Source organism: Blennius ocellaris (assembly GCF_963422515.1).
Source record: "Blennius ocellaris genome assembly, chromosome: 15".
NCBI lineage: Eukaryota > Metazoa > Chordata > Actinopteri > Blenniiformes > Blenniidae > Blennius > Blennius ocellaris.
Genome location: NC_137664.1, coordinates 25,770,913 through 25,796,591, shown reverse-complemented (window position 1 = coordinate 25,796,591; position 25,679 = coordinate 25,770,913). Strand labels below are relative to the sequence as shown.

The 25,679-nt window shown below is 45.6% G+C and overlaps 1 protein-coding gene across 3 annotated transcripts in view; it reads right to left on the bottom strand.

The window, feature by feature from the left end:
* Positions 1–21,641, bottom strand: part of pkn3 (protein kinase N3) — a 96,616-nt gene extending 74,975 nt beyond the window's left edge. For all 3 annotated transcript variants that reach the window (XM_080509674.1, XM_080509675.1, XM_080509676.1), the window contains exon 1: positions 21,476–21,641. In XM_080509674.1, the coding sequence (XP_080365800.1) occupies positions 21,476–21,496 (21 nt within the window). In that variant the 5' untranslated portion in view covers positions 21,497–21,641. The remainder of the gene's footprint in view (positions 1–21,475) is intronic.
* Between the last annotated feature and the right edge of the window lie 4,038 nt (positions 21,642–25,679).

Genomic DNA, 25,679 nt, shown 5'->3' with positions numbered 1-25,679 from the left:
TGGGAGGGAGACGACAGGACAACCAGCCCCCCGTCCACCGCCTGGGAGGGAGACGACAGGACAACCAGCCCCCCGTCCACCGCCTGGGAGGGAGACGACAGGACAACCAGCGCCCCGTCCACCGCCTGGGAGGGAGACGACAGGACAACCAGCGCCCCGTCCACCGCCTGGGAGGGAGACGACAGGACAACCAGCCCCCCGTCCACCGTCTGGGAGGGAGACGACAGGACAACCAGCCCCCCGTCCACCTCCTGGGAGGGAGACGACAGGACAACCAGCGCCCCGTCCACCGTCTGGGAGGGAGACGACAGGACAACCAGCCCCCCGTCCACCGTCTGGGAGGGAGACGACAGGACAACCAGCCCCCCGTCCACCTCCTGGGAGGGAGACGACAGGACAACCAGCCCCCCGTCCACCTCCTGGGAGGGAGACGACAGGACAACCAGCCCCCCGTCCACCGCCTGGGAGGGAGACGACAGGACAACCAGCCCCCCGTCCACCGCCTGGGAGGGAGACGACAGGACAACCAGCCCCCCGTCCACCGCCTGGGAGGGAGACGACAGGACAACCAGCGCCCCCCGTCCACCGCCTGGGAGGGAGACGACAGGACAACCAGCGCCCCGTCCACCGCCTGGGAGTGAAACGACAGGACAACCAGCGCCCCGTCCACCGCCTGGGAGGGAGACGACAGGACAACCAGCGCCCCCGTCCACCGCCTGGGAGGGAGACGACAGGACAACCAGCGCCCCCCGTCCACCGCCTGGGAGGGAGACGACAGGACAACCAGCGCCCCGTCCACCGCCTGGGAGGGAGACGACAGGACAACCAGCGTCCCCGTCCACCACCTGGGAGGGAGACGACAGGACAACCAGCCCCCCGTCCACCGCCTGGGAGGGAGACGACAGGACAACCAGCGCCCCGTCCACCACCTGGGAGGGAGACGACAGGACGACCAGCCCCCCGTCCACCGCCTGGGAGGGAGACGACAGGACAACCAGCGCCCCGTCCACCGCCTGGGAGGGAGACGACAGGACGACCAGCGCCCCGTCCACCGCCTGGGAGGGAGACGACAGGACGACCAGCGCCCCCCGTCCACCGCCTGGGAGGGAGACGACAGGACAACCAGCGCCCCCCGTCCACCGCCTGGGAGGGAGACGACAGGACAACCAGCGCCCCCCGTCCACCGCCTGGGAGGGAGACGACAGGACAACCAGCGCCCCGTCCACCGCCTGGGAGTGAAACGACAGGACAACCAGCGCCCCGTCCACCGCCTGGGAGGGAGACGACAGGACAACCAGCGCCCCCGTCCACCGCCTGGGAGGGAGACGACAGGACAACCAGCGCCCCCCGTCCACCGCCTGGGAGGGAGACGACAGGACAACCAGCGCCCCGTCCACCGCCTGGGAGGGAGACGACAGGACAACCAGCGTCCCCGTCCACCACCTGGGAGGGAGACGACAGGACAACCAGCCCCCCGTCCACCGCCTGGGAGGGAGACGACAGGACAACCAGCGCCCCGTCCACCACCTGGGAGGGAGACGACAGGACGACCAGCCCCCCGTCCACCGCCTGGGAGGGAGACGACAGGACAACCAGCGCCCCGTCCACCGCCTGGGAGGGAGACGACAGGACGACCAGCGCCCCCCGTCCACCGCCTGGGAGGGAGACGACAGGACAACCAGCCCCCCGTCCACCGCCTGGGAGGGAGACGACAGGACGACCAGCGCCCCCCGTCCACCGCCTGGGAGGGAGACGACAGGACAACCAGCGCCCCCCGTCCACCGCCTGGGAGGGAGACGACAGGACAACCAGCGCCCCCCGTCCACCGCCTGGGAGGGAGACGACAGGACAACCAGCCCCCCGTCCACCGCCTGGGAGGGAGACGACAGGACCACCAGCCCCCCGTCCACCGCCTGGGAGGGAGACGACAGGACAACCAGCGCCCCGTCCACCGCCTGGGAGGGAGACGACAGGACAACCAGCGCCCCGTCCACCGCCTGGGAGGGAGACGACAGGACAACCAGCGCCCCGTCCACCGCCTGGGAGGGAGACGACAGGACAACCAGCCCCCCGTCCACCGCCTGGGAGGGAGACGACAGGACAACCAGCCCCCCGTCCACCGCCTGGGAGGGAGACGACAGGACAACCAGCCCCCCGTCCACCGCCTGGGAGGGAGACGACAGGACAACCAGCCCCCCGTCCACCTCCTGGGAGGGAGACGACAGGACAACCAGCCCCCCGTCCACCGCCTGGGAGGGAGACGACAGGACAACCAGCGCCCCCCGTCCACCGCCTGGGAGGGAGACGACAGGACAACCAGCGCCCCCCGTCCACCGCCTGGGAGGGAGACGACAGGACAACCAGCCCCCCGTCCACCGCCTGGGAGGGAGACGACAGGACAACCAGCCCCCCGTCCAGTGACCGTGACCCGTCACTAAGACGTCACTACCAGTGACCGTGACCCGTCACTATGACGTCACTACCAGTGACCGTGACCCGTCACTATGACGTCACTACCAGTGACCGTGACCCGTCACTATGACGTCACTACGACGTCACTACCAGTGACCGTGACCCGTCACTACGACGTCACTACCAGTGACCGTGACCCGTCACTATGACGTCACTACCAGTGACCGTGACCCGTCACTCTGACGTCACTACCAGTGACCGTGACCCGTCACTCTGACGTCACTACCAGTGACCGTGACCCGTCACTGTGACGTCACTACCAGTGACCGTGACCCGTCACTGTGACGTCACTACCAGTGACCGTGACCCGTCACTGTGACGTCACTACCAGTGACCGTGACCCGTCACTGTGACGTCACTACCAGTGACCGTGACCCGTCACTGTGACGTCACTATGACGTCACTACCAGTGACCGTGACCCGTCACTATGACGTCACTACCAGTGACCGTGACCCGTCACTATGACGTCACTACCAGTGACCGTGACCCGTCACTATGACGTCACTACCAGTGACCGTGACCCGTCACTATGACGTCACTACCAGTGACCGTGACCCGTCACTATGACGTCACTACCAGTGACCGTGACCCGTCACTATGACGTCACTACCAGTGACCGTGACCCGTCACTATGACGTCACTACCAGTGACCGTGACCCGTCACTATGACGTCACTACCAGTGACCGTGACCCGTCACTATGACGTCACTACCAGTGACCGTGACCTGTCACTATGACATCACTATGACGTCACTACCAGTGACCGTGACCCGTCACTATGACGTCACTACCAGTGACCGTGACCCGTCACTATGACGTCACTACCAGTGACCGTGACCCGTCACTATGACGTCACTACCAGTGACCGTGACCCGTCACTATGACGTCACTACCAGTGACCGTGACCCGTCACTATGACGTCACTACCAGTGACCGTGACCCGTCACTATGACGTCACTACCAGTGACCGTGACCTGTCACTATGACATCACTATGACGTCACTACCAGTGACCGTGACCCGTCACTATGACGTCACTACCAGTGACCGTGACCCGTCACTATGACGTCACTACCAGTGACCGTGACCCGTCACTATGACGTCACTACCAGTGACCGTGACCCGTCACTATGACGTCACTACCAGTGACCGTGACCTGTCACTATGACATCACTATGACGTCACTACCAGTGACCGTGACCCGTCACTATGACGTCACTACCAGTGACCGTGACCCGTCACTATGACGTCACTACCAGTGACCGTGACCCGTCACTATGACGTCACTACCAGTGACCGTGACCCGTCACTATGACGTCACTACCAGTGACCGTGACCCGTCACTATGACGTCACTACCAGTGACCGTGACCCGTCACTATGACGTCACTACCAGTGACCATGACCCGTCACTATGACGTCACTACCAGTGAACGTGACCTGTCACTATGACGTCACTACCAGTGACCGTGACCTGTCACTATGACGTCACTACCAGTGACCATGACCTGTCACTATGACGTCACTAATAGAACAATCACCCTCCTAGTAGACAATGGAGATTTAACACTTCACTGCTCAAGGATCCAGACTTCCTCACATTCTTTAAAAAACAATGGACACTCTTTTTAGACACAAATGATCTGCCTGGTGTTTCTCCCGGTGTCCTCTGGGAGACGCTAAAGCTGTCATGAGAGCCAACATTATTTCTTACTCCTCATACAAAACCACAAAGGAAAAAATAAAGGAAAAAGAATTAGAAGATAAAATCAAGACCATAGAGACAGCTCAGGCTGCTTCCAATGACGACCGCTTATTAACGGAGTTAAAGAGATTAAAAATGGAGTTGAATGAAATAATTGACCACAAAACACAATTTCAACTACAGAGATTACGCTGGGAGAACTTTGAACATGGCAATAAATCCAGCAAACTATTAGCCAATCAGTTAAAACCAAATAAAGAAAAGTGTACAATCCCCTCAGTTAAAACTCAAAATGGTGAAATCACTTCTGACCCTCAGGAAATAAATACTACTTTCAGAGAATTTTATAAATAACTTTACTCTTCATAAATTGACCCTTCACAATCTGAAATAGAGACTTTCTGAACAGTTGACCTCCAAAATTAAAAGACGAACAGATCCAAGGCCTAGAAGCTTCCATCTCAGAGGAAGAACTGCATGAAGCTCTCCAGCACATGCCTGATGGTAAAGCTCCAGGACCTGATGGTAAAGCTCCAGGACCTGATGGTAAAGCTCCAGGACCTAATGGTAAAGCTCCAGGACCTGATGGTAAAGCTCCAGGACCTGATGGTAAAGCTCCAGGACCTGACGGTAAAGCTCCAGGACCTGACGGTAAAGCTCCAGGACCTGACGGTAAAGCTCCAGGACCTGACGGTATACCTCCAGGACCTGACGGTAAAGCTCCAGGACCTGACGGTAAAGCTCCAGGACCTGATGGATACACCACTGAATTTTACAAAGAATTTTGGCCTTTACTCTCACCAATTTTTTTTAGAACAGTTGAGGAAATTAAAGAATCTTTATCTCTCCCCCCACATGTGAACTGTGCAAATATCAATCTTCTTCTTAAAGCGGATAAAGATCCTACACTACATCTAGCTATCGCCCGATATCACTAATCAATGTACATCTTAAAATAATCAGTAAAACCTTAGCAAGCAGAATAGAAAAAATTACACCCCACATAATACACCCTGATCAAACAGGGTTCATTAAAGGACGACACTCCACTAACAAAACACGCAGATTAATTAATCTTATAGACCACTGCCACCAGAATAAACAAAAGGCCATTATCACCTCCTTAGATGCAGAAAAAGCTTTTGATAGGGTAAATTGGAAATTTCTACTCGCTACACTACGGAAATTTGGATTTGAACAAAATGACCTGTCCTGAATAAAAACATTGTACACCTCACCCAGTGCCTGTGTTAAAACAAATGATCAAATTTCCTCAAGGTTCAATCTCAAGAGAGGTACCAGGCAGGGGTGTCCACTCTCACCATCTCTCTTTTTATTGAACCATTAGCAGCCGCCATTAGACAGAACAATAACATAAAAGGAATACAAACAGCAAATGTAACCCATAAAATATGTCTTTATGCAGATGATGTATTACTTTTCTTAGAAAACGCACAGACCTCTCTTCCAGAAACAATAGAGTTGATAGGCAGATTCTCTGCAAATTCAGAATATTCTATAAATTGGAATAAATCAGTTGTCTTGCCTATTAACTCTATTTTTCAGCACACATCAAATACCCCACTAAAACCAGGGAACATCAAATACCTCGGCAAAGGAGGGGCGGAGCAAGCCATGGAGTAGGAGGCAGCTGGGGACCTGGCGCTGCAGAACTATTGTATTATTTACTATTATAAGGCATTTCATCTTCGCAATATTCGTGGCAAAGATTTATTAAGTGCTTCCGTGAACGCCAACGTCATTTCATGCCATCCCGTGGAGCTAGAACGCGCCAAACCGGTCAAACCGCTCCGTCCACACCGGGGCCTGTTACCGCCGCTACATCCTCGGCCTCGAGGGAGAAGGCAGCGCCCAGCCCCATGGCCCACGCGGCTGACACAGACACCTTCAAACGTGAGTTGCTTGCCTCTCTCCGGGAGGATTTTGTCGCCATGATGAAAACGGAGGTTAGAGCGGTGCTCGAAAATGAGATGGCGTCTATCAGAACAGATATGCATGCTATCAGAACGGGGTTTGAAGACTTTAAGACGACGGTGAACACGGAAGTGGCTACCATACGCGTCACTCTGAATGAAACTGAGCGCAGTTTGACAGCTTGTTCTGATGATGTTGAGACACTAAAACGAGAAGTTAAACGTCTGGGGCTCCTCACTGACTCACTACAGGATAAGTGTGAGGATCTTGAGCTGAGATCAAGAAGGAATAACGTCAGGATTATAGGAGTACCAGAGGGTCCCGATAGCTGCTCTCCAGCCACTGTATCCAGCCTGCTGCAGAAAGCCTTCAGCTTGGAAGATGCGCCCCTGGTGGACAGATCTCACAGATCCTTGCAACCAGTGCCCAGACAGGGAAAGTCCCCCAGGACCATCGTGGCACGTCTTCATTACTACAGAGACTGTGCTGCAATATTACGTCTCGCTAGAGAAAAACAGAAGATGAAGGTGGATGACGTGTCCATTTCAGTCTTTCCCGACTTCACAGCCCGGGTGGCCAAGGCCAGATCAGCCTTCAACTCTGCCAGACAACAGCTCAGAGGCCTCAACGGAGTTCGTTTCGGCATACTTCACCCTGCAAAACTACGCATCACATTCAACGGCAATGAGAAGACCTTCACTGACTCCAGAGAAGCCGAAGCCTACATCACGAGCTCAATCATCCCCTTCACAACTCAGTCAGGCTGAGTATACGGTCTTAGTAAGGTTCTGAGTTGGGGGATCATTATTAGAAGTTCAATATCAGACTCATTTATTTGGACTACAATAATTGTAATGTCAAGGAGTAATAGCATTACTGTTATTATATATTATTTTATTTTATTTATTTATTTATTTTAAGGGTTTTTATTTTTCTTTTATTTTCTTTTATTAATTTTTTTTAATTTTCTTTTATTATTATCGTTATTATATATATATATATATATATAATTATAATTATTACTATTGTCTTATTGTGGTTCTTATATTTCCCTTTTTTATTTACCTTTATTTATTTGAATTTTAAGCGGTTTTCTCATTTGATCCTCATTATTATTTTATATTTTGTATACTTTTTTAATTTTATTTATTTACTTATTTTTATTTTATTTTATTTGTTTATTTTATTTTATTATTATAAAAAATATATATATATTTTTTATATCACTCTGATCATACACTTATCACTTTTCTTTGCTTTTCTTCAATATATCTATATTTTACATCCACATTTTTTTTTTTTTTTTTTTTACTTAATTCATCTATTTATCGATATACTTTACTTTATTGTTTCTCTCTCCCTTGCAATGTGAAACTGTTTCCTTCCAAGTTTTGACTGCTCGGTTTCAAAGTTCTAGTTAATGCTACCAGCGATCACTGCACATTAAACGTTACTGACTATTGTGCCTTATAACCTAAAGTGTATCAGTTCTGCTGGCCAGGCCCACCTAGGGGTTTTCTTTTGTTTTTCCTGGTTACAGCTACGGTTCATGTGCTTTTTCGTCCTTAGTTTAAGGGGAATTAGTGCGATCTCTCAGTTGGGGAGAGATCTGCATAGGCTCATCCGACACCTGTTTTATTTTATTTTCTCTTTTTGTTTTTTCTTTATCTTAACCTACCCTCTTTTTTTTCGTAACATTCTATGTCAATGGGGCTGCGTACTGTTCAAACATCACCTGATCATCTTTCCACTTTTTGATCCCTATGGCTATGTCCGGTCCTAGCTCTTTGGGTTCCATACGGCTTATCAGTTGGAATATAAAGGGAATTCAACATCCAATTAAACGTAGCCGAGTGTTTTCCCATTTGAAGTCCTTGAGTCCACAGATAGTTTTTCTACAAGAAACCCACCTGCGTACTAACGAGCAGAACAAACTTAAGAAGAATTGGATCAGTCAGATTTTTTGTTCAAAATATGGAGATAGATCTAGGGGTACAGCTATTCTAGTCCATAAAGATCTCCCTTTTGTTCCAACATCCACAATTGCAGATGTGAATGGCAGGTTTATTATTGTATCCGGTAGGCTGTTTGGCACTCAAATTGTTTTAGCTAATATCTACGGACCCAATTGGGATAACCCACAATTTTTTACAGAATTTTTTGCAAAACTGCCTGATCTACATTCACATCATTTGATTTTGGGCGGGGACCTTAACTGTGTGTTGCACCCAGATCTAGATAGATCCAAAACCAGACCCAATAGTACACCATCTAAGGCTGCCAAGATTCTTCACTCATTTATGGAATCATATAATCTGGTGGACCCATGGAGAACTTTAAATCCCACAGCTAAACAGTTTTCATTTTTCTCACCGGTTCATCGTTCCTATTCAAGAATCGACTTTTTCTTACTCAGCAATGAATGCTTTCAATATGTCACCAACTGTAAATACAATAGCATTATTATTTCGGACCATGGCCCTGTACAACTCGAACTATCCCTTCCGAATAGTGTGGCACCCAGACGTACATGGCAGTTAGATCCCCTGTTGCTGACTAGTATTAAATTCATCCAGTTTATCAATAACAAAATCGATATGTTTTTAGACATAAACCAAACCCCAGGTATGTCTTATGTTACAATTTGGGAATCCCTCAAGGCCTACTTGAGGGGTCAGATTATTTCATACTCCTCGTTTGAGAAAAAGAAACGCTTACAGCGTCTTTTAGAATTATCCGAACAAATAAAAGACATTGATACAAGGCTCTCTGCAGACTACAATCCTGAACTTTACAAAGAACGACTACTCGCGCAGACTGAATACGACAATCTATCAGTTAGAAACACTGAGCAGCTCTTGTTTAAATCGAAGCAAACATTCTATGAGCATGGGGAAAAGGCCAACAAACTACTCTCCCACCAACTTAAACGAGCAGCGGCTGGCAGAGTTATCTCAGAGATACGGACTGCACCTGGTGTTACATCCATCCACCCCCAAACAATAAATGATACGTTTAAAACATTCTACAGTAATCTCTACACGAGCGACAGCAATGTAGATTTGTCTGACATTGATGCATTTTTTGACAAAGTTGACTTTCCAACAGTCAGCCCTGAAGTCAAATCTCATCTGGACTCCGCAATAACAGGTCAAGAAATTTCTAGAGCTATCGGCTGTATGCAAAGTGGTAAGGCAGCGGGTCCAGATGGATTCCCTATTGAGTTTTTTTAAATCCTTTTCTTCTAAATTAACTCCTATTCTCACTCTAGTTTTCCAGGAAATATTTACAAAGAAACAACTACCAGAGACAATGACTCAAGCCGTTATTTCGGTTCTGCCTAAGAAAGGGAAAGACCCCTTGGACTGCGCTTCCTATCGGCCGATTAGCATTCTTTGTTCGGACTATAAAATTCTGACCAAAATTATCTCACACCGACTTGAAGCAGTGATTCCTGACATCGTTTCCCCTGATCAAACAGGTTTTGTACCAGGTAGGCAGTCGTTTTATAATATGCGTAGACTTTTGAATGTAATCTATTCCTCTCATTCACTGCAGGATGCAGAAGTCGTGCTTTCGCTCGATGCCGAAAAAGCGTTTGATCGGATAGAGTGGAAATACCTCCTTGCTGTTCTGGATAGATTCGGATTCGGCCCAGCATTTTCCTCTTGGATTCAGCTGCTCTATAGTGCTCCCGAAGCGTCAGTACGTACCAACTCATTGGTCTCAAATTATTTCCTCCTTCATCGTGGTGTAAGACAAGGCTGCTCTCTATCACCTTACTTATTTAACTTAGCTATCGAGCCTTTGGCTATTGCCCTCAGAATGGATGAAAACATAGCCAGAATCCAAAGAGGGGGGTCTATTCATAAGACTTCTTTATATGCGGACGATCTTCTCCTCTACATATCTGATCCATTAGCTTCCTTACCTCGACTCATAGACATGCTTAATCACTTTGGAAGAATTTCGGGTTACAAACTAAATTTTTTCGAAAAGTCTGCTGTTCCCTGTGAATAAAATAGCTTTAAACTTGGATTATGATAGATTCCCATTTAAAATAGAACGCCACTCCTTCACTTACTTAGGAATCTTAGTTACTCGGTCTTTCGATGATTTATATGCCCACAACTTTAAGACATTATTAGATAGCACTAAAGTAGACTTAGTTAAATGGTCATCTCTACCTATTTCCCTTGCGGGCAGGATTAATTCAATTAAAATGTCTGTGTTACCTCGTTTCCTTTACCTATTCCAACAAATCCCTCTTTTCCTACCTAAATCATTTTTCCGTGATCTTAATACTCACATCTCCTCATTTATTTGGCACGGCTCCACTCCACGGGCTAAGAGATGTCTTTTGGAAATGCCTAGATCTAAGGGAGGACTGGGTCTACCCAATTTTTTATTATATTACTGGTCGGCAAACATAGCTAAATTAATTTACTGGACCTCAATGTTTGAGAGCAAGAAGGGCCCCTAGTGGGCTTATATGGAAGTCTTTTCCTGTCCTGACACCTCTCCCATTTCTCTATTGTGCTCTTCATTACCTGTAAAAACCATCAATAGCATAAAAAATCCAGTCGTAAAAGGTTCCCTTAAAATCTGGCTTCAGTTCAGGAAGCACTTCAACTTTAGTGCTGCCTGTGGTCACATGCCCCTGACTAATAATCACCGTTTTCCTGCATCACAGGGTGATGCGGGATTCCAAGTATGGTACCACAATGGTTTGATTTTTTTCAGTGATCTATTCTTAGATGGCACCTTCATGTCTTTTGAAGCCATCCAGCGGGATCATGATTTGCCAAGATCACATTTCTTTAGATACCTTCAGGCCCGGAGCTTTGCAAGAAGTCACTACTCGTTTCCACATTTTGATGTCAAAAACACCCTTGACATGATACTAGACCGGGACCCAACCACAAAGGGTAACATCGCTAAATTATATAAAACACTCCAAACTAATGATATCTCTTTTTTAGACAAAACTAAATCTGCATGGGAACAGGATCTCAATCTTGAGATTACAGCTGAGACCTGGAAACAGGCCGTACAACGCATTAGCACCTCTTCATTATGTCTAAGGCATAACCTAATCCAGTTCAAGATACTGCACAGGCTGCATTCTACGAGAGCTAAGCTGTCAAAATTTTATCCCAATACAGATCCTACTTGTATAAGATGTCGCCAAAAACCTGCAACGACCGGACATATGTTTTATGAATGCACAGAATTACAGTCTTTTTGGAGCAGCATTTTCGAAGCTTTTTCCAGCATTCTCCAATCAAGAGTCAAATTTAACCCATTAACGGCTGTGTTTGGCGTACCAGAGGGAGACACAAATATAACCACCCCCCAAGCAAACTTTATAGCGTTTGCCTCACTTCAGGCGAGGAGGCTTATTCTACGTAACTGGAAATCGGTCAAACCCCCATCATTCATGTCTTGGGTAAAAGAAATGTTGTCTCTAATTCCACTGGAAAAGCTTAGATACAATAGATCTAAAGCGAGACAGAAATTTATTGATACATGGTCACCGTTTTTGGAATTCATCATCACTCTTTCTTTTTCTCCAACCGAGTGAATAATATTTTTTTCCTTTTGCAACTTTACTTTTATCTTTTTTATGAGCATCCCCCAATACTTATGTGTGGACCTGTACACATCCTGTAATCATTATGTGTTCTCAGCTCAATGTATAGGCCTCTGCTGGTGGTTAGTTGATCAGTGAGTGGCTCCCTGTGTTAAAAATTGAAATTGCACCCCCCCCCCCTTTTTTTTTTTTTTTTCTCTTTCTTTCTCCCCCTTTCTTTCTCCTCCTCAGGTGTCGGGATGAAGGGTGGGATGGGGCTTGTTCTGTTGCACATATGTATGTCTATTAATGTTTTGTAAATTTGAAAATGTATAAATAAAGTTGTTAAAAAATAAATAAATAAATAAAAATACCTCGGCATTAATATCTCAGCCAAACTGTCAGACTTGGTGCACTTAAACTACACCCCCCTCATTAAAACAATAGAAGAGGACCTCACTCGGTGGAGGACACTTCCTGTATCACTTATGGGGAGAGTAGCAACAATTAAAATGATGGTCCTGCCTAAAATTAACTACATCTTTTCAATGATCCCAACAAAACCACCAAAAACATGGTTTAATAAATTGGATTCCCATATCTCAAAATTCTTATGGAAAAATAAACCATTGCGTGTAAGTTTAAAAACACTGCAGAACACCAAGGACCAAGGAGGCTTAGAACTTCCAAACTTCTATAATTATTATCTTGCCAATAAATGACTTTACGTTATAAAATGGATTAATCAGAAACTTAGATGAAGGCTGGCTGGACATTGAAAAAACCTTCTGTGAAGATCTCCACATCAGAGACCTTCCTTTCTTCAGTCCTGTCATCAAAAAACATAACTGCTTTAAAAGCATCAATATAAACAATCTCTGACAGCTTGGTGGGAATTTCTTCAAACGAATGGATCGTCACTCATTCCCTGCAAACTCACACCTTCTGGAACAATCCTGACATCCTGCAAAGGAAGAAACCAAGAAACTTCACAAGATGGCAGAACAAGGGAAGAAGAACCTTGGAACACCTTCTCTTCAATAACTCTTTTATTCCATTTAAAGATCCAATAGAAACGTATGGTATCAGTCAAAACAACTATCTGGAACATCTTCAGCTCCAGTCAATAATACAAACAAAGTTCAAACTAGAAGAGATGAACCTAAACTGACCTCAGACAGTGACAAACCTCCTGAAGATCTCAGCACCAAAACCACTTTCTAAAATCCTTTCAGTCCTGTCATGTTCCAATACCACAATATCCCTTCAAGCTCCAAATGGGAAGAAGATCTCAACATTAACATAGAACCAACGCTTTGGTCACTAATCTGTAGAAACACATTCAAAATGAGCAGAAACACCAATATACAGCTCAGACAATACAAGGTCCTTCACTAGTTCATTACAGGACAAAGGATGTTCAAGATGCTCTCACTTCCTCTAACATATGTTCTAACTGCACAGCTGATCTCCTTGGTACCTGTCTCCACTGTGATCTCCTTGATACCTGTCTCCACTGTGATCTCCTTGATACCTGTCTACACTGTGATCTCCTCGATACCTGTCTACACTGTGATCTCCTTGATAACTACCTACATGCACTCTGGCAGTGTACACCAGTCCAAACATTCTGGCAAAAGATCTGTGAAGATTTATCATTATGCCTGGACCCCCCCATTCCAGGTTCACCTGCACTTTGCCTGTTGGGTGATCTCACAGAAATTAAAAGAGAGAAAAATGAATCCTTCACACTCCTGGTCTCCCTAAGCGTCGCAAAGAAGGCAATCCTCATGAACTGGAAATCAAAACATAATGTTAATATAAAGTTATTTAAAAACTTACTCCTAGACCACATCACATTAGAGAGAATGTCTGCTTGTAGGAAAAATCAGTCGGCTCAATTTGAGTTGACATGGTCCCCAATAATTAAATACACCATGTAGCCCTGTGGGGGGGGTGGTAGTTCCGCCTCGGGGCTCTAGGGGCCATCTGTGGCTGGGGCGTTGTGGCTTGGGTGGTTGGCGGCCCTGTGATCTGGGGGGGTGCTGGCATCTATCCTGGGGGGTGGCGGCCTGGGCTGGGGGGTGCCGGGGGGTGGGTGTGGGGGGGATCGGCTCTGGGTAGGGGGTGGTTCTGCTGGGGTGGGGTGGGGGTGCTGGGCGTCGGCCCCCGGCCGGGCTGCCTGGCCGGGGCGGGCGGGTGTGGGGCCTCGGGGCCTTGGGGGCTGGGTGCCCTCCCGGTCCTGGTGGGGGTGCCCGCTGCGGCGCCGGGGTGGGTCCTCCCTCCGCCTCCCTCCCCTCGCTGGGGCGGGGGTGGCCCCTGCTGCCGGGCTCCGGGTCTGGCTCACCCCTGGATCGGGGGGAGACGGAGGGCAGTAGGGGCTCCAGGTTTGGATGGACAGCTGACTGGAGATGACCCCCGGGGGGGGGGTTTATGGGACAGGGGCCGGGGATGTGTGTGTGTGTGTGTGTGTGTCGGGGGGGGGGGGGGCATACGAGTGTGGATTGGTCTGTATGGGTAGGTGTGTGTAAGTGTCTACGTGTGTTTGTGTGTGTGGGGGGACGGTGAATGTGAGCGTAGGTGTATGTGCGTGTGGGGGTGTGTAATTTATATATAAGTATGGGTGTGTGTATGTGTATGTGAGGGTGTGGGGGGGTGGGGGGGGGGGTCTATGCTCCCTAGCCGCTGGCCTCCAGCCGGGCTCGTGCTGGGCCATGCGGGTGTTAGACTCTGCTCTTCGGCCGTCGGGGGGGGTGGGGTGGGGGGGGCTTCCTGTCCGGGTCCTCTTGTGGTGCCTTGTCGGAGTGGGTGTTGGTCCCCGTGTTCCAGACCGGCCGCTTCGGGGTGGGGCGGGGTGGCGCGGGGGGTCCAGCTGGGCTAAGTCCTAGCGACGGGGGGACCTTCTCCCTCTCAGCCCCTCCTACCTTACCTTACCTTACCTCATTCAACAATAGGGGCCAGTGGACGGGGCCTAGGGTGGGGGGTCCAGGCCACTTAACTGTGGTCTGCCCCTCCCCCGACTTTGCGCCGCCCACAATTTTAACTACACTTAGTCACGCAGGGTCTTGAGGGGATAAGCTGGCTTTTGGGGTTCTGCCGCTGGGCAGCGGTAGAACACCTGGCCCCCCCCCCCGCTACCCCTCAATTTTAAACCGCACCCTAGACACACACATTGCACCACCTCTTCAAAACACAAATACACACATCCACATGCACCCAACACCCCACAGGGTGGAGGGGGGGTGGGGGCTCCCCCCAGCACCTCCCGCTGTGGTCCCGCCGTGTTCCGGGGCGAGTGCGGCTGGAGTGCGGGGGGCCCCCGGGGGTGCGGCGGGCTCCGCTGTCGGGGCCGGGGGGCTCCCTGCCCGCGTGGCCTGGGGGTGCTGCACTGGCCGGTCCCGGCTTGGCGGCTCGGGTCGGGGCCCGGGGCTCTGCGCCCTTTATCCTTCTCCTGTGGGCCCCTCTGGCCTGGGGGGGGTCCTCTCTGCGCCCTTTATCCTTCTCTTGTGGGCTCCTCTGGCCTGGGGGGGGGGGGGTCCTCTCTGCGCGCTCCTTCTGGTGCCTTCCGGGTTGGGGCGTGGCTCTCCGGGGGGGTTTGTCGGGGCCTCCCTGGATCCGGTGGGTCGCTGGGTGCCGGAGTGGCGATGTCCGGCCCTGGTGGCCTTGGGCTCCAGGGTGGTGCTGCGGCCCCCCCACAACAGTTCCATTCACATCCAGAGGACAAACCACACACACACACACACACACACACACACACACACACACACACACACACACACACACACACACACACACACACACACACACACACACACACACACACACACACACACACACACACACACACACACACACACACACACACGAGATTGTTGTGTGCAACTTGCAAAACCAAGTTGTTGTTGTTCTGTTTGTTTGCTTGTTTTATTTATTTGTTTATTTTTGTTTTATGTCCTTTTGTTTTTGCTTTTGTTATAATTGTTGTCATTATTTAGGTGTTTTGCTCTGTTGTTGCTCAGGCTGGTCTTAATCTCATGGCAGTTGAAAATATTTAGATCACTGTGGTTAATGTATTATCAAAAGGAAAAAAAATGTATGTAGCACTAACAAGGGAATTGTATGTATTTTTTTTTCTTTTTTCCACCATGTCTTTCTCTGTCTCTCCTCTCCTCTCCTCTCCTCTCCTCTCCTCTCCTCTCCTCTCCTCCATCCTTTCACCCCAACCGGTCCGCAGAATTCCTCCACCTCTGACTCTGGTTTCTACAAAGGTTTCTCCTTGTTGGGGGAGTTTTTCTTTCCACAGTCGCAAACACACCTGCTTGCTCATGTGGATATGTTGGGCTTTTCTATTTTTTCTATAAAATTAAAAAATAAAAAAAAAGAAAGAAATGCGTAAGCCAAAATACACTGAAAACTGAAAGTGGGCGGAACACTGAACCTGCATGTCCTGACTTTCCAAATAAAAGCCCCAAACGCCTTCAAAAAGAAGGTCTTTGTTTATTAAAAATTACAATGTTGATTTCAAAATGGAAGTGTTTAGCTAGGCTATGTGTGAGCTGGTTTTCAAAATAAAAGCCACCAACTTTTTCCAAGATGAAAGTCCTTGTTTATTAAAATAACATTAAAAAGAAATTGATGTTACAATGCCAGCAAGGCTATGGTTGAGCTGGCATTCAAAATATAAAGCCCCACACATTTTGTTCTAAATAAAAGTCCTTTTTTGTTAAAACCTTCAAAATGTATCTTATCAATATTTAAATGGGCCAGAGGCCACGCTGGGCCGAACCCAACACGCGAGAGGCCAGAGTGCCAGGTCCTGTTCAAGGTCGTTTTCTTTCATTCAGATTTACAGACATTAAAGTTGATTGATTAATACTCGTTATCTTACCGTCTTATACTATTGTTTTCATCTTTTTTCTTCTCTTTTTTGACACCTCAATTTCACTTTTCCACCTCGCAAAGTTCTCACAGAATCAGGGATCATCATAGGCGTCTTTTTTATTTTTGCATTTTAGTGACCATCGCCAGCCCTCTGAAGGTGAATGGTCGCACTGCACCATCGCCTCCTCTGGACCGGGGGGGGTGGGGGGGGGGGGGGGGGCAATGTCACCAGTGTGTGTTGGGAGAGTTTACCAAGTGCTCGGTCTACAATGGCACCAGTGGTCAAGTTTTGGTGATTGACATTGATTTTTCTAGTCTTCAGTGTTTATTATTTATTAAAATGCTTTGCTTTTACAATATCAGAATCCTATTTTCAATATAAGCAACTTCAATACTCTGATTCTATCAATGAACACTTTAAGAGGCACTTTTACCTTGCCCGTTATTCAAATAATACATTTCTTATTATTTAGATTAAATGCCTTAAATGCATAAACTTCAGAACGTGAAAACATGAAAATCTGGAGTTTCTAGTATTTTCCATGAGTCCAAACCATCTGCTATCAAATTCCGGTGTATGTGACCTCTGTAATGAAAGGAGTTAGAAGAACAGCTGATGGGTTTGGTGTCATCCATTTCTAATATTTCAGTGACGATTATCTCCTGTACAGCAAACACGCCTCCTGCCAATCAAATAAAGCTCAGGAAGGTGTGAGGGTTGATCTGGTATACAGACCAGGCCTGGGCAATAAACCCAAAATTTACAGATACAGGAATTTACAAAAATGACCGACGTCATTTTGCCCATGTCGGTCTATTCAGCGTTTAAAAAAAATAGAGAAAAGAAACGTTGGTTTTGATTGTGTAGGTAGCATGTCCCTTTGATACACTGTACTGTGTCAGAGACGTGACTCCACCTTGTAACAAAAATGGAGAGAGGAGGCGATGAAGTTTAGCGGCTGCTGCAGTGGCTGAAGTGGCTTCAGAAGCCATCGAAGCAACTCGTCTGTATTTAGAATCAATGGGCAGGGTGACATAAGGTGCAGGAATCCACACCTTCATCACTGGCAAAGTGCCGTGTAGAGACACGCCGTTCATCAGGCTGGACGTGAAAAGTAATTTTACACACAATATGCAAGTTGTTTCAGGAGAATTAGGTGACATAGGTCTTTTTCATAGAACTGGAGAAATCCCCTGTTTTCAGGTGCAATACAGACGAAGTCACGGTCTAACCTGCTCTCAGTCCTTCTCATTTCAACTCATCTATGCTCATCAGCTCTTCAATACATCTTAACTAAAAGTACTTGATTTGTATTTTCTGCATTTATTTTCAGACAGTGTAGTTTTACAGTCCTTTAAAGTGACAACAAATAGGTCCAGGGGAGTCGTACTATCAATACAACGGCTACATCTAGTGGACAAACATTGTTATTGTGCAGTGGCAGTCAGTCGCAGCGTGGAGGGGGCGTCGCCCCACCACACGTCTGTCTGCCTCCTCAGTCACACTGTACTGTTCTATATACATTGTTTTCAGTCTATGATGTGTTCAAAACAACCCACAACTCAGAAGAAATAATAATCATATCAATCCACCACAAAGAGCAGCCAGCGGCTGGATGTTCAGTTACCTCTCACGTATCACTGACATCACAATGGATATATGAAAATGGCTAAGCAAGCCAGGGAAGTCTGCGACGTCCCTGCAGCCTGGCAGCAGGAACCAGATAGTCGGAGGAGGCGAGGCTGAACCAGAGGAGATCTACACACAACCTGCACCCACACCCTCTGAGGACAGTTCAACGGGGTGCAAAGTCTGCCATCACAACCAACAACACTACGTTTTAGCATGTATTTATTCAAAGTGAACAGAGTGTAACTGGCCATGTGCCTAGAAATTAAAAATATTCCAAATGTAAATACTGAAAAAATAGATAATCACACACACTTTGTATTCGTTTGTAAATCAAAGGCACACAAATATAAACTTGCACAAAAATAAAAACCTAACAAAGGGAAAACAAACTATTAAATTGTATAATTATCTGTATATTTACTGGTGGCAGTGTGTTATTGTAACTTGTGTCTTCTATGTGGCATAGATCAAACAATTGGGCTGCAGAAGTTTTCTCATACTATGCCTCACATCATCGCCCCCCCTCGGTGCTCAGCTGCCCCCCCCCCTGTACGGAGCTGGAGCCGGGACTGGGCATAGTAATCGTCCATTTCTCGCTAGAGGTGAACTGCTCAATATATCGGGATATTGATTTGAGGCTAGATCGCCCAGCCCCAATACAGAACCTGAACATGAAATTGAGGAATATCAAAATCTAAAAATTAGGTCAGATAAATAATTAACCACACCATTTCAGTCAGATTAGCAGACTTGATACCACCAGAGGTGGAAATCCCAGGACTGTCTGGAACCTGCTCTTCAATGTGTGAGTGTGTGTACACATCTTTAATGTTGTCCCCAGAACACTAACGTTGGCTTCAAGCTGAGGAAGGGTTTGAGAAATGATGCACACAGAAGCTTGAAGAAATCTCACAGCCTGAAAAAAGAACATTTTCAATTCCCAACAGAAGTAAATGCAGTTTCTGGTTTATTTAATGGGGGTAGGATTGTTTAATGAGAGTAATCGTTATAAGAGAAATCTCTTTATTCAATTATATATTGAATTCATTTATAGTACTGTGTTAATCCCCAGAGTGGAAATTCCTTTCCGAACTGAACCATTGGTAGCAGCCACACAGAGTGGCGCTTGGGGAGCTGAGGATGTACCAATCCAGGTCTTTTCCACTTCGGACCTGATCCCGATACCCAAATCTGCCGATACCAATATTATTTCAATACCAGAGCTGTTTGCTTTAATATTATTATCATTATTGTTGATTTGATATGATAAACTTCTCTCTACAGTAAAGTATGAAATATACATACATACATATATTCTCTCAAAGACAACTTGAGGTTAGTAGAAGGTGAGAAAAGGAACAGTCCAAACTATTTGTTCACTTTGGACAATGTGGGGGTCTGAGTGACGTCATCATCTCATAATAAACCAGTTCCATCTTTAAAACCTCACAATCACTGTATTAATTCCTGGAGGAATCCTTTAGCAACAAACTGCAGAGTTTCCAGCTCTAACGCAACACAGATGATTGGGACTATTTTCAGGGAGTTTAGCGGAGGTGTGAATTGCCTGCTACCACAGAGGACTATGCGGTTTTGATGCCTCGGTCAGCGCCGTTCTCCTGAGCGACCTGGCGTTCTAAAAACGGTGACGTCTGGTTGCAGAGCCTCCGCCTCGCTGTACAGCGGCTCAACAAACATTCACATCAATACTTTGCGGTGTTTTGAACGTAAAATCCATCCAAGCAGCGACATGTTGTCATGGAAAGTTGCTACTTTCTGTGGAATGGATTTCCGGACTCATTACTCCACATCTCATTGAGACACGCCTCCGTTCAGGAAATCCAATCCACATTTGGCAGCCAGCAAGCAGAGCAGCCAGCAGCGTGGACTTATTTCAGCAGAACCACAGATGAAGCTGCACAGATCGGAAATTTCAGATCCGTGAATTCTGTTCATATCGGAACCTGATACCAATACTGGATGGGATCAGCCCCATCCCCAGCTGAGGGTCTTGTGCAGGGACATGCATTCAAAAGGCTGCAGAAGTCTTTTTTTTGAGCTTTTGAAAAACTATCAAAAAAACCCAAAAATTTTTATAGTGAGAATTTAAGCAAAAAAGGAACAGAATTTGAATCTTTTGTTGCAGTGTCAGCATCAACAAGAGTTACACACCAGAGATGGAACATTTTCTGACATTTCACTGAACTTTTACCAGTAAAAAAAATACTGAATTTGTGTTCACATGTTTTAACTTTTTCGAGGGGTTGGTAACGGATATTGGTTGTTCGTACGAAAACAAAGTTGAAATATTTGGAGTTGATGATATTCATATATTATTCTGCTCTCATTTTACTTATCAAACATCAGACTGAGTTATATGTGGCATGTGAAGTTAAAATGGTTTGAAACAAAGTCTACATATATCAACGTAAAGGAAATGTATTGTGACTATAAACTCATTAATAGAAACGATGATCAATGTCTCAGAGATGGAGTTGGAGTGATCTTTACGAAGGAAGATTAATTCAATTCAAATGACATCAACTCAACTTTATTTATATAGCGCCAAATACAACCCAGTCATTTTAGGGTGCGTTTACAGAGAAAACGCAACAATTAAGGCTTCCCCCAAAATGACAAGTCCTTACAGAAATGTATTGTGATTTTTTTCTGAATTTCCTAGATGAATGTTAAGCTCATGGTTTGTCATAATTGTGACATTAAAGTCAGAATTCTGACATGAACATAAAAGAATCATCAAATAAAGTCAGGTTGATTGCATTAATTCTGTTATTGCAATTAATGCATTAATTGGCTCCATTGCATTGACTTTTTTCTTAGAAATCTGACATTTAAGTCAGAATTGTCCATTCTATTTCCAAGGAAATTATCTGCAAAGTTCTGACTTTTTTTTAAGGAACTCTAAACTAAGTCCCAGAATAGAATAGAATAAAAATATACACAAATACAATCACTCAACATTTGACACACACACACACGTGCCCCTAAACCTCTGTACAGATTATAACTAAGATGATTTTAGAGACCAGTCTCCCCGCTGGAGGCTTTTTTCTTCGAAGAGCACAGACAGAAAGAAACTCGTTGAGTTGAAACAAGACAAACAGGAAAACCCAGTCTGTACAAACAGTAATAGCCACTGTAACACGTCACAAAGCAGAAAAACAGGTATGAACGGAAAGAAGCACCATCACAGAGGCGAACTCTCACGTCTCACGCTGAGTTACCTTCTCGTGGAGGAAACAGACAGGTGGTCTTACCTGGCTGCTCGAACCCGCCATGGTGGCGCTCCCACACCGCAACAAACTGCTCCTTTCTGCCCCCGAAAGCTGCTGGGCGACTGGCGCGTCCTCGGGAAACTGACGGCGGAGTGACAACTTCAATGTCTGCCCCGGCCTGTGGTCGCCGCCCGGAGAATCGCTCCGCTTCACATCGTGGAAAGAAATTTGGCTCGACGTTTGAATAGAGTTCACCTGCAAGCCCGAGGGCACAGTGACGTCAGCGCGCCGCCACACGATTGGTCTGCGTGCTGGCAAAGGAAAAAGCTGCGTGAGCCAATCACGTTTCGTGATTCACACACCTGCGTCATGTTTTATATGTTATATATATATATATATATTACACACACACTTTATTTTTATTAGATATTTTCACAGGGCACAAACAACAAACAAGGATTGAACAGTGAAGATAGCAGACAGGGTCAGTACAGGTTCAACATGCATTAAGAGTTTCATCGTTTTCAAAAGTGTAAAACAGAGTGATGAGTCAATATTGTTCACATATACATCAATGTCTGTGACAACCGCAAAAAGAAATACAATTTAAAAAATACTAATAATAATTCTACAACATATAGAATAATACATTTGTATTTGATAAAACAAGTGCCTTCACTATTCTAGATTCAGGTAAGATATCCATGGTTCTCAATACCTCTCAAACTTGGCCCTGGCATATCTCAGAGAGGTCAGATGCTCTATAATATAAATCTCCGTAATGATCTCTTTCCAATCTGTAATTGACAGAGGATCCTTACTGAGCCATTTTATGGTTATTGTTTTTCTGCAACTAATTAATAGAATTTGTATTAAGTATATATCTTGTTTCTTTATTTTTGTTGGTAAATTCCCTAAATACAAAAGACTGAAAGAGCAGTCTATTGCATAGCCGAGAATTGATGTGATTTCTTTTATCACATTTTCCCAAAACTGTGAAAGCTCAGGACACTCCCAAAAAATGTGGAAATGTCCAGCAGAACCAACCTGCCACACATCCTCCAACAGTGACTAAGCGCAGGTCTTTTAGTCTGGGACCCTTTAATCTTTGGAGTATTCAAAAATCTTAGAATCATTTTCCATGTAAACTCTCTCTAAAGACCTGAGCTTGAGGTGGATGACTGTTTTACATATGTTGAGCCAGTCCTCCTCAGTTATCTTTACTTTAGCTTTCCTTTTCAATCAATTTTCTAGTGGCATTACCTTTATGTGCTTCCATAAATATTTTAATCACATGTGATCCTCTCCATTTAGTATTTTTGTTATAGTAATGTCTCAGTTGGAGGTATCTGAAGAAATCAGATTTTTCTAGATTAAAGGTGTCTCTAAGTTGTTGGAAGGACATTAATCCTTTATTATTTTTTATTATTGAGAATGAAGTAATTCCTGAGTTTCTCCAATATTTGAATCTAATGTCTATTTTAGCAGGTATGAATTCTGAGTCATGTACTATCCAACATAATATTCCTGCGTTTTTTCAAAATCTGTCATTGAGAATTTTTTTTCCAGATGTTCAATTCTATTATATGTTCTATTATAAAGGAAGGGAGTTTATTTAAATAGTTATTTAGAAGGTTTATGTCTCCTATAGAGGAAGGTAGAGGCATTTCTATTAGGGTCCTTGGTTTTTTTTTCCTCCCCAAATAAAGGATGAGATCAATCTATTCCATTCATTGAACTGTTAGGAGGTATTTCGACCGGTAATGATTGAAAGAGAAAGCGCAGCCTAGGCAATATGTTCATCTTTATTGCTTCTATTCTGTTGTACATGCTCATTGGTAGTAGTGACCACCTATTTAGGACTACTTTAATATCTGTTGTAATGGGGTTGTAATTGTAGTCATAAATAGTAGTTAAGTCTTTAGGTATCTGGACGCCTAAATATTTGATCCTGTTGTTTTTCCATTTAAATTATGGATTTAAATTATCTCAGCGGGTTTGTATTTAAAGGTAAGAGTATGTGTTTTATGTAGGTTTAGTATGTAGCCAGAGTATGAACCAACTTTTTCTAGAGTGGACAATCCTCTGGGTAGACTTCTCTCTGGATAGGTTAGCGTCATCGAAATAAGATAAGACAAGATAAGATAAGATAAGATAAGATAAGATAAGATAAGATAAGATAAGATAAGATAAGATAAGATAAGATAAGCCTATATTAATCTCACAGTGGAGAAATTTACTCGTAACATTCAGCTCTTAAGGACTCATGAGGAAAGGAAAGACAAGGAATATACAATGACAATGACTATCAAATAGGACTATATATACATATGTACAGTAGGATGAGATGCAAGGAGAATAAACTATGATAGGGGGTGGCAAAGTGTAGGATGAGTACAATAAACATACTATAGTAAAAAATAATAGCAGTGTTGGCAGTGCAGGTTCAGTCCTAACAAGTGGTCAATTAAGTGACATAGATAAAGTGACGTAGATAAAGTGGCACAGATAAAGTGGCATAGATGCAGGGGTGGGGAAATATCATCTCCACATGCACAAATCTTATGTTGGGCCTCTCCAATAGAAATGCCCATTACATCATTGTCCTCTCTGATCGTTTGAATCAGAGGCTCAATAAATAAAATAAATAAGGGAAAGAGAGCAGGATTGAGAGGGCATCCCTGTCTCCTTCTCTTTCAAGTGAAACAGGTTTGGATAGGTTCCCATTTCTTTTCATTCGGGCTGTGGGTGAGCAGTATAAAGATTTCAGACATCCAATAACCTGGGAGTTAAAGCCAAATTGATTGAGGACCAGATATAAATAATCCCACCGGACAGAGTCAAACACCTTCTCAGCATCTTGTTGTTATTATAGATGCAGTCTATTGTCAATGTTTCATACGGATCTAGGCCTGTAAGAGCCACACTCCGTTCTGCAGTGTGCTGCGCTGCGTCCATTTCATTTATCTGTCAGGATTGTGGCGAATCGGGAGAATTTGAAAATGTTCAGTAGTGAATCTTGAGTCATTTGAGTCATTTGTGAATGCTCACTATTTCCACCCGCTCCAGGACCTGGAGGCTGAACTGTGACATGAACCAGGGAGAGAATCATGTATTCATAGTAAAATGCTGAAACACTTATGAGGAAAATAAACAATAAGTACACATTAGTTTTTAGTGGCCCTGGTCTCCTTATTCTAGATTATGTGTGTTGTTTCTGAGGTTTATTTGAACCAGGAAATAAATGAAATAAATTATTAAACTTAATAAATACCTGGGATCCAGAATTGCAGATATACAGTATATATTAATATATACATAGGATTTTATAGTTTATTATTTTTGCCAACATTCTGATTTTCTTTTTCACTAGCATCAATAAATAATGTGATGTTCATAGGGCAGAACTAAGTATAGGGGACAATATTAAATGTAACACAATACATGCTACAGTCATATTTTAACATTATCTATTGTGTATTTATTCATGTATTATTCATGTATTTATCTCTACACCCTTTGTGAAACATTGTGGGGTTTTTTCCGCCGTCACTCAGAAACTTTCTGAGCAGAGCGGAGCGGAGCTGCAGACTTCCAGGTGAGGGAGGGGCGGAGCCTCACCGCTCACCAGGTGAATGGTCCGTGTACCGTCTGGGTCCGTATACCTTCCAGCCATTCGATTTTCGTTTTGATGTTTGATGATGAAAAATGGGAGACAAGTCATCTCCCGATTTTCGTTTTAAAATTGAAAATATAACTGAGAAATACCAGGGGCTCAGAGAGGAGCTGGAGAGGCTTGGAAGGTGAAGGTGACAGTAGTGCCCTCGGGGCAGTAACCCCCAAACTGGAGGAGTGGCTCCAGCAGATCCCTGGAACAACCTCGGACATCTCAGTCCAGAAAAGTGCCGTACTCATACGATCGCCGCCATTTTGTTTTGCCATTTTGTTTTGCCATTTTGTTTTGCCATTTTGTTTTGCCATTTTGATCCGACTCACCACCACTACTGCCTCCCACTATCGGTGGGAGGCAGTAGTACATGGAATATGGCTGCTTCCTGCAGGTCGCCACAAGAGATGTCCAAGAGATGTACAATTTAACAATTTAATTCAATGTATCATCATAAAAACAGCCTCTGATCTCCAGGCTCAGATGGAATAACGACAAACATTTCTGAAAAGAAACTAGACGTTGCTATTTGAGACAATAATGTTTACTGGTGAGGAATTATTGACAATGAAATGAGGC